At 39.5% G+C, this 10,716-nt stretch overlaps 1 protein-coding gene across 1 annotated transcript; it reads right to left on the bottom strand.

Annotated features, from left to right (window-relative positions):
* Positions 1-62: 62 nt before the first annotated feature.
* LOC119277339 (probable LRR receptor-like serine/threonine-protein kinase PAM74) lies at positions 63-9,934 on the bottom strand. The gene is made up of 12 exons (XM_037558613.1): positions 9,385-9,934; positions 8,216-8,780; positions 7,541-8,040; positions 4,127-4,271; positions 3,642-3,713; positions 3,489-3,554; positions 3,333-3,413; positions 2,502-2,659; positions 2,169-2,404; positions 1,887-2,013; positions 953-1,012; positions 63-868 (listed from the first exon to the last, which is right to left on the bottom strand). The coding sequence occupies exons 1-12, from the start codon at positions 9,488-9,490 to the stop codon at positions 255-257; spliced, it is 2,730 nt and encodes a 909-aa protein (XP_037414510.1). The 5' UTR covers positions 9,491-9,934; the 3' UTR covers positions 63-254.
* Positions 9,935-10,716: the final 782 nt, after the last annotated feature.

Genomic DNA, 10,716 nt, shown 5'->3' on the forward strand with positions numbered 1-10,716 from the left:
CCTGGGGTCGGCGACTGGGAACCCACTCGCCCCCAGGCCGATCTTTTGCGCCGGCTCGCCCCCAGGCGGCGATTTTACGCGCCCCCTGGGGGGCCAACGGCTGGAGATGCTCTAAACGAGCAGTATTTGAAACCGAATATGATAATTACTGAATTCCAGTCTATGGACGATCAATGACGATGCCAGTTAAGCAAATTACCAAACATTATCTACACAGATGCAAATGCAACAATAACACGATAGACGTTTCCCTTTCACCGTCCAGATAAGAGGCTTGTCTCTGACATCCTGCCAGCATGATCAGACTGGAAGTTCCCCTCGTTGCTTATCGTTGGAACTCCAGAAATCGTTAACTGGAACAACCTTGGAACCGCAGGCAAGCACATTTTGAGCCTTGAAACAACCTCAGTCATGGTCGGCCTGTTGATGGCTGCGTTTTCGATGCAGTTCATGGCAAGGTCTACCACACTCTGCAGGGAACTGGCATCGTACTGATCCATCAACCTCTTGTCCACAACATCGTGAATACTGCCTGTAGCAATCTTTTGGCGTGTCCAGTTTATTAGATGGATGGTTTGAGGGTCGACCAGTACCGGGGGCTGGCCAGTGATGATCTCCAAGAGTACGATCCCAAAGCTGTAAACATCTGCCTTGACAGTGAGTTGGAAAGTTGCATGGTACTCGGGGTCAAGGTAGCCAAGAGTGCCAGCAGCAACAGTAGATATGTGTGTATGAGCTTCATTAAAGGCCCGTGAAAGCCCGAAATCAGATATTATCCCCACCGGGTTCTTGTCCAGAAGGATGTTGGGGGTTTTCACATCTCTGTGAACTATTGCTGGGGTGCATGACTCATGTAAATACTCCAGTCCTGTAGTTTATTGAAACGCATACTTTCTCAACACACACAGATATACACGAAATAAATGTAATAAGCACATATTCGAACGTGGACCTTGTGCAGCATCAAGTGCAATATGAACTCGCTGTTCCCAATTCAAACTATGGTCATCTCCTGCATCAAAACATATCAAATTAATGCAAGTACCGTTTGACACATGCATGGTAGAATAAATATCAGTTTTTTGTAATGCTTGAACATATTTAAGCTAACAGCTGATATGTTACACATGCAACTATTCACCAATAACCATACCATCAATCGGTGCATTAAGAATAAAAAAACTCTGCATACGTAGGCCCTTTGATCTTTGAAAGGTCTCTGCCTTTCCTTCTCATTACCAGGGCATTTCTTTATATACAGATTTAATTAGCAAGAGAACTAAGCTATTGAAGTATTAATTTAAGACGTGCCTCTTGCTATGCTTCTTACTGGTTTTTGAAAGATCTACACATCTATAATTTGTGATTATCGTGTCATGGTTATGTCTCTGAGAGTGTAACTGTGGTCGCCCCAATTTGTTATCAGTCTATGTGACTAGAACCTGCAGCTCTAAAAATGCAGCTATGGTCGTCTCACTTTTTAGTACAGTGTCTATAACACAATAATTAGGCCCGCCAGCACCAACTCAACTGCATTGACAAGTAGCAGCAATAACAGTCTAGGAAATCAACTACAACTTTAACCAGGAGATTCAGTTTTAGCTCAGTAGGATGTCAAAGCATATAAATGTAGGTGGTTAACCAAAGCAGTTGGCATCTGAATCGCTGTTTAGTTGGTTTTGCAGGAAATAAAAACCTGACTTGGTTAACTTGCTTTCTAGACTGAACAAATTTTATTTTTGATTCAATGATTCAATTTTACTAAATTAAAGTACAGATGGTCCCTGTAAAAATTGTAATACAAGTTGGTGATCATAAGTTCATAACAAAACTGCAAGTAGGTTGGTCATACCTATATCAAGTAGTCAACTATGCTGAATAGAAACTTTTAAGAAGCTGTTGGAGATTTCCTCTGGGCATGAAATCATAAACGAGTGCTAGGCATTTCTTGTTTTGGCAATATCCTTCCAAAGTCACGAGATTCTTGTGATGGACTTTAGACAATGTTTGCACCTGCGGCAACGGATATAATTACAAGCATCCTAGAGCTGAAGCCAATTACATCAATTTATTGAATATGGAGTGTGGAAACTGTTTAGATGTCTTGCAAACTTATAGTTTACTTTCTAGTAAAGAACTCAATGTTTTGGCTTGTTTTCGTATTATACCTCGGGGAGGAAGTCTGTTGACTTTGCTATTGATGTCTCCATAAGCACCTTAACAGCTACTTCATCACCATTTTCCAGTATGCCATGGTAAACAATACCGAAACCTCCTTTTCCAATGATTGATTGGAAGTCCTTAGTCATGAGCTTCAGCTCTGCATATGTGAACCGTCTGATATCAATGTGTAGGGGAGTTTCCTCTTCATATGTAGCATAGTCCTCGTAGTCTCCCGAGTTCCCTGCAAAGTCAGAAAGTAAAGGTTTGAAGCTATTGTCTAATGTCTATTGCACACTGCGTTGATGAAAAGGGAATTTAGGGGAGGAGTGTTTGTTTACCTTTATGGCATAATTTCCAGAGTATGCACATCACTACTAGGAGGGATACCAATACCACTGGAACTATCACTGCGATGAGCACGGTAGGTGTGGTGTGCTTCTTCTTATTTGAACAGTACATATCTTTTACTTTTGAGCATATGGGATTGCCTTCTAGTCTAGTCACACAATTGTACAACATATAAAAGTATAATTAAGTTAGCTCAAAGTCTGCTACAATAGCTCCATGTAGTTATGATTATAATGTGCCTCCATTTTCTAACACAACTAACCTTCTGATAGTACTTCTAAACAGATCTAACCTCTAAAAGAACAAACTGCATGGTTTCTAGATCACTATTACTGGTACATCCGTATCTGGCTCTCGTATTGAAAGCCCATAGGTGATAAATATTTGTAGTTATTAGATGCTAGTAAATGTAACTGATGGTATGATTGGGTCAATACAATGATCTCCAGAATGTGGCTTGCCACACTTTGTGGTGCCCAAATCGGCCACCACAACGTAGTCAAAAACTCAAAATTGGTTGGAGTTTATGTGTATGACAAAGTGAGGCATGACATTAAGCTAGAGAAAGTCGAACTTGCCTAACGCTAGCTTGGCAAAGTATGTTATGAACCAAACACGCATTTAGCTTCTCAACTGTTTTTAACCAATGCACTTGCATTAATACGTTATATGTGCAAAGACTGTTGCTAAACCTTAAATTGGTATGCATCATTAATCTATAAAACCAACCTTGGGTTGAGCAATTTCGTTTTGATGCAGTTGTTCAGCTTGTTACAACAGATTATATCGAGTAAGCAGTCGTGCAACAGAGCACACCAAACCTTAAGTCTAGCAGACCGGCCTGGAATCTTCGAAGAATATAACTGGGGATTGGTCCCTCGAGCTTGTTATTTGCCAAATTACTGAAAAATAGTAGTTGGAATCATTCATGTAAAATTTATGCCATTAATCAAATACTGCTCAGCACAGTGACTTACAGAACTGCTAGTGACTTTATTTGACAGTCTGGAATGGTGCCCACCAGATTGTTATTTGATAAATCCCTATATATATATTTGTTATTAGGGTCACAAAAGATGCCAACATGATTTCATTTGGCGCATCAATAGTATGTCATAGGCATCACTTACAAATTTTCCAGTGATGTCATGTTCAAAAGTGATATGGCTAATCCACCTCCCAGTCCGCTGCTAGACATATTTCTGCAAGATATTCATCTTAATAAGTACCCCCACATTCATTTCTGATAGCGCCGAACTAATATGTATTTTTAAGACATTGTTTCTGTGCTTCAGGTTTGAACCAAATTAAGGGATTGTATGTAATCCCACATTTTGATATACCTCTTAACTGAATCGATTATACTTTTTTTATCATTATCAATATACCTCATGAATTATTCTAAAATACTTCAATACAAGTGTAATAAAAATAATATCATGGGAGCCCTTAGTCTTTCTGTTTTTGCAATATACCCCTTTTTATGTATAGAAAATTTGTATATGTGCAAATGAAAGGAAATATATGGACCAAATGTTTTTTTATAGAACTCACTTGAGTATATAGTAATATAGTTTATTAGGAAGAAGAGTACTGGTCCTGGTTACATTCTTACACTCGGACAATCCTCGGATTCTTGTTGCTACTGGAGTAGCCGCAAGTCAAACCTTCCCAGGTATACTCTCTTGGGGAGCATGGATCTCCGTTCCAGTCTATTCTTGTCAAATTGTAGTGTGCTTTTACTTGTTTCATGTAATTGACTGCAATAACAAAAAGAGAATGAAAACAAACATGACTGGATTGATGGCAAATATATATGTTGGGCATAAGATTGTTGTAGTATTAAGCATGATGTAATAACAGCATAAGAAGATACATTATCATTTCTTTTTATAAGGCTGAATAAATTGTATAAGTTTACTTATCTACTATGGTCTTCCTCGTGGCTAATTAGCATTTGACAGGTACTCCCTCTGTAAACTAATATAAGATCGTTTAGATCACTGATCTTATATTAGTTTACAGAGGGAGTAGAATATAGTTTACTCAAAAGTTGAGTGCACAAATTAGTTAGGATAAACCTGTTTCTGTAACTTTAGTGAAGAAGATCTTGACTATTTCAAATGGAGTCGGGAATCCTTAGGGGTCTACACACTGAGAACTTGGTCATTAACATCTATTCTATTATGTACTAAAACTATACCACAACAGAAAAATAGCACAATACAAAAAAAAAGGCGAACACGAAAACTATCACAAAAAAGGCAAAACATTCGGCCATTTGTCTGGTGGCACTTTTATAATCAAGACCGTTAGGTTTCCATAAACGTACCTATACAGATCATGACAATTAGATGTTCATAACTGCGAATAAACAGATCATGGCCATTAGATTATCATAACTGTATGTAAGCATATCGCAACCATTAGATCTCCATAATTGTACCTAAACAGATCTCAGCCATTAGTTTATCATAATTGCACTTAAACATATCACAACTTAGATCTTCACACCTAAACGAACCAGGCCCCGAGATCTGCATAATTCTCCCTAAACATAACAATGAGTACATTACAACAAATCACCACATTGGCCACTATATGATGTATGTAACCACCACTTTTAGGAAATTTAACAAACAAACAAAAATCGCTTTCTTCAAGCTTGCTGTACGACCACTCAAATAACATAACATTGAAATTGGTAATATACTAGAAAAATCTCTCATATATGATGCCACAGCTAGTATTTAATGAGGCTTGTCTCAGCGTTAATTGTATGTATTTTCATTCAAAGTTAACTGTTGCTGGTGTCATGTGCAAATTGTACCGCAGACGAAGATGATACTGTGATTTCCATGTAAATTATTGGACTCGCAGCTGTCAATACATTTCTTTTTTGACTTAGCATTGAGGGACGACAACTCAGCCTTTTGTTCACTTGGCATCTTCTGATAGAAAGATACCATGTGTACGTTTATTCTTATATTATCTATTTGGGGCTATAAGAATGTACGGAGATGCGATTGCAAGTTCATTTTCTAATTAGTAGTTCCTCCATCCCATATTAATTGACGCTCAAACGGATGTATCTAGCACTGAAATATATCTGTTTGAGTGTCAATTAATATGGGACGGAGGGAGTATGATTGACTTCGCAATAAATCTCCAAATGATCTCCATTAGATGATTAATAATTTTTAATAGTACAAGCTTGAGGTGTATGCTCAATTATTCATTCACTACATAATAATAGTGTCAAATTCTTGTGTTGCTACAACTTTGATACTGAACTAAAAATCACAAAAGCTATGGTCAATGCAAAGTTGTAAATTCAAGATTTTTCTTGAAAGTGAACCATTTTTTTCTATTGGAGTTTCTCCTTGCTTCTAGATTTTAGCATAATCAGTTCCCCTTTTAGGATTGAGAATTTGTCTCGTTTCAAATATGTATGCTTTCTTATTTTATGTTTATATGTGCCAACAAAATTGTTTGGTGATCCATAGTCCCTCGGAGTGGTACTGGATTAATTACTTTCATGCACAGATGGTGCACAGTTGTCATTTAATTGTTCGCTGCATGTGTGGGTTAGTGCTTGGAATACTTCAACAATGGGTTTACCACCTTTCAGTTAGTGCATCATTGAACTGATCTCTCAATGCCCGCTCCAGCAAGATCCAAATGTTGACATTAATTTTGTTTCAGATGATTTCCCAATTGTACACTACAATGTCTCCTATTGGCAACACATGATAATTTTGCACCATACTTGCAGTTAATTGCAAATTTTGGGAAAGAAAGAAAAAGAGGGATGCATCATATATTTTCTGGAAGGCGATGCAGTTTACCTATCCTCATCTGATGAACATGAAACTATGACATGAACTAAGTGAACATAAATTATGATTAGTTTTTTTTCTCTCTCTACATTTTTGTGGATCTATATGCTGTTCCTAAATTAAGTTGATAGACCCTTCTCTGTTAAAGCTATCGTAGAACATGAAACGATATACTTTGTACATTACATGGTGGATGTTAGTTATTTGCAACAGCGACCCAATATTTTCTTTGTCGAAGGTAAAAGGTAAGGCTGCGAAGTATTACAAGAGTACACTGCCACCTAAGCAAAAAGATGACGTGGCACTGCAATTAAGGATGTGAGAAGATTCTAGTATCATAACATGTCAAACAAGAAAGGTTAATAAGTAGTAGATCCTACAATCTGGTATTGAGATTCTACAAATGATTAAAGGAAGTGACAATATGATACGTGTGCATGATACTATCTAGGGATGAAAACGGAGTGCAGATGGATGGAACTGAGTGCAAGCAATGACCACCAGCACAAAGTAATAGATACAACACAACAGTGAAGGGCCCCCACCCCACCCAACAGACGCACACACAAAAGTGTGGTACTGTAAAACAACTCCCTCCGTTTCAAATTATAATATGATCTAACTTTTTCTGAATCAGATGTATGTAGACACGTTTCAGTGTGTTCACTCATTTCAGTCTGTACGCAGTCCATATTAAATATATCCACATCTTAAATCTAAACTTTAATACCAAACTTTATTTTAAATCAAAGGATATAATACGATTAAATCTAATGCTATACTCAAAGTACTATTTTTTGGGCTTGGCATGTTTAAATGTACATGTCTAGGTTTTCTTGGATTCTCTAGGATTAGTTTGGTTTCTCTTGGAAATGTGGCATTCATAGTAATAATAACTATGTAACAGTTTGCAACAAAAGCAAGAAATCACGTTGGCATCTAAAATATATATACTCTTCTTACAGGAATTAGATTATTAAAATTATAAGCAAGAGGTGACTAAAGCATAGCCCGCGCAAATAACTGTGCTAGATTGTTTAAAAGCAGGGACCTGTAGATACTGTTCAGGCAGTTTAAGCAGGTGAATAAACTGCATGATGGTAATGCGAATGTACCACATACATGACATATGTATCATAAATGTATATGTGTAATAAGTGTGCAATATTCAGATCGATCATCGGTCTTACCATCCTCGGAGTCAGTGGTGAAGTTTTCCATCCGAAGGAGTGAGTACACCTCAAACGCGTTGATGAGCGGGGGGAGGCTCGAGCCGCGCGCCTTGTTCAGGGTGTACACTGCGTCGCCATTATACAAGAACTGCCCACTGTTGTACAAACTACTGGCCTGCAATCGCGACGGGGAGAAGCCCCGATGTAGTACATCATCGGCGTTGTAGATGTCAAAGCTTCTCTGCATGTTGTTACCATTGATTTCAGCAAAGTGGAAGATCGGGAGAAGACGGACGCTCTCGGGAACCACATTGGGACCCAGTGACGCGTTAATCACGATGAAGGAGTAGTTCGTGTCTAGGGTCGTGGCCTTCTGGAAGATGGCCATCGGCACATTGAAGTAGTCGTCGCCCGGGAGAATCTCTACTTGACTGCTAGTGTTCAGGTTGATCCAGGGGTAGGTGTTGTATGAGAAAGACCAGCCCTCCCAGAACCGGTCGTAAGGGTCCACTGGATACCTGCATCGCACTAGACATTAGTTTTTATTAGAAGCAATTGCAAGGATTCAGGAAAGAGATTAAGGGGGGAACACTTCAAATTTTCCGAGTTAGGCAGCTAGCCAACTTACTTCTAGACCATTGCCAGGCATAATTAAGATCAAATCCAAAAATAATAGTGCCAGTCTTGTCTCACCTTGTGATATATTCAGTGGCTTCACCAAATCTGATTCGTCTAAAGTAGCCGACTGATACGGAAGTATTCACAAAAGGGTACATCGCATCTAGCAGTGGCCTCAGCTCTAGAGCAGACATGAACGGAGTCCCTGAACCGAAGTTTATCAGACAGACCGACACCGAGTTGCCCGGAGCAACGGTGAGCACCTCCTTCCAGACTGTGAGCGATGGATCCCAATTTGTCAAGTTCACCGTATCCCAGAAATTGACACCAATATGGAGCCCAAATAGAAATGGCGATCCATCCAGAGTCCTGTTCAACCCATCGTAGTTGCCGTAAGTAAATGTGGCCCTCAACAGGAACTTCTTACCAAAAGTGGATGGCAGTGTATAGCAATTTCGTGAACCGTCAGGGAAGCTCCTCAGGGTTTTTTGTTGCTCATCTGAACCAACCATGTACTCTGCCAAAATTGTGTGGCTCAAACCGCCAGCGACATATCCACGGTCAGAATCAAACCGTATATTTGTGATACCATCATTGTAGGCGCTGCTGTTTGTCAGTCCACAATCAACGCTTACGAATCCTGAACAATTGGAGAATCTTTGTCAATTCATGTGTTTCAAGAGGTTAAGACGACGCTTACGAATCCTGCACGAGGACTTGGGTGGCTAGTAGGCATCCAGTAGGTGATAATATGTGGACTGCTAAGATTTCAGTCAAGTAGGATTTCTTAAGTTGCACGCTGAAGTAAACGAAATGCGCAGATTTTTTTCCTAAAGGAGAATTACCCCCGGCCTCTGCATCAATTGATGCAGACAGCCATATTATTAAATAAAGTAGCCACAAAGTACGTAGTTCCATACAAGTTCGCAAGCAAAGTCGCAAAAAGATGAATAAATTGGCACAACCAGCGAAAATAGGACAAGATGACCTATCCTAGTGTTCGATCACCATCCAAACTGGTTGTAAGTATTCTATGCTACCGGCTCCCAACAGTTGCATCCAAACTGTTGTAACTAGGATTTCTTAAGTTCCACACTGAAGTAAACTGAAATGTGCAGATGGAGCATCACAATCTTTTTCAATAAAATCATCGCGCAATAAATCAATGAACCTAAAGTCATTTGGCAGGGTTTAAAGAGGTTAACGATCGATAAGTTAAACTAAGAGGATATGGCTTGTATTACCCCTAGTAGACTGGCCATGGACTCGACTCATCATGAACAACAAAGCCAAGATCCACGTCGCTTTTCTACTTGCCGAGCAACTGAAGCTGATCACCATGGTATTCATCGGTTCCTGCAATGTTCGGAAGCAATCATGCTAAAACTAAGAGGCTTCGCATCTGGTACAAATGACTTGTGTATGAGTTATATAGCAGACAGAAACAAGTAACACAGTTTAGTAAATACTATTTGGATTGACTTGGCCTGGGCGCTCGATTAACAATGTGGGGAAACAGAACGGTTTGCTCATCATGAAAGCATCATCTAAGAAAGGAAAATGCAGCCTGCTCTGGAGTTTACTCAGACAATCTCTGCACTGACGTACTGCCCATCAGCGTGATAACGAAGTACGAGCTCAAGATTGGTGCATTTGGACGAATCATGCATGCAGCTCGCTCCTAGAGGCTATAGCGACGCGAGCTGACATTACTCCGAACCAGTCTTCTGTGCTAAATTAAAAAAAAAGGAGTGACAAAGTGTAGTTCAGTATTTTTTTTTGCGGGGTGTGTAGTTCAGTAGTTACAAGACAAAAAGAAGAGGACAACTTGCAAGGCCATTTCAACGACGTTGTGGTAAAAAAAATATTTTGTACTATTATTTAAATATATATGTTCAACATGTATTTGAAAAGTGCTGAACACTTATTCGAGAAAATGTAAAAATAGGCATCAAAACATACATTTGAAAAAAATCTTATTCATTGAAAAAATTTAAACGCATATAAAATGTTGCTATGTATACGAAAAATGTGTACAAAAAATGTATACATGTTATTAGAAAAGAAAAAAATAATTAAAAAGAAAAAACAACGGAAACACTAACGCCCACACATGTGGTTCCGCGTCCGTTTGTGGGTGCACGAATCTTGGCATGTTTGTGGTGCCACGTAGGACTAGGCTGGTGTGCGGGCATTCACCCGGTCGCCCACACGTCCGTTTTACCACACGGAGGGGCCGGCATGTGGGCATTTAGCAGTCTCGCCCACACGTCCGTTTCCTCTCCCACACCCAAGCTGCCAGTTGCCATGTGTTTTGCAGTGTACATGGCAAACTGCCCTAGTGTGCTTGTAAGCAGATGGCAACTCTCTTTTTTTTACCCAAACATTGTCAGTTGCCATATGTTTTGCAGGGTACACGACAACTGCCCTAGTGTGCTTGTAAGCAGATGGCAACTCTCTCTTTTACCCGAACATGTCAATTGCCATGTATTTTGCAGGGTACACGGCAACTGCCCTAGTGTGCTTGTAAGCAAATGACAACTCTCTCGAACATGTCAGTTGCCATGTGTTTTACA

Source organism: Triticum dicoccoides, chromosome 3B (assembly GCF_002162155.2).
Source record: "Triticum dicoccoides isolate Atlit2015 ecotype Zavitan chromosome 3B, WEW_v2.0, whole genome shotgun sequence".
Taxonomy (NCBI): domain Eukaryota; kingdom Viridiplantae; phylum Streptophyta; class Magnoliopsida; order Poales; family Poaceae; genus Triticum; species Triticum dicoccoides.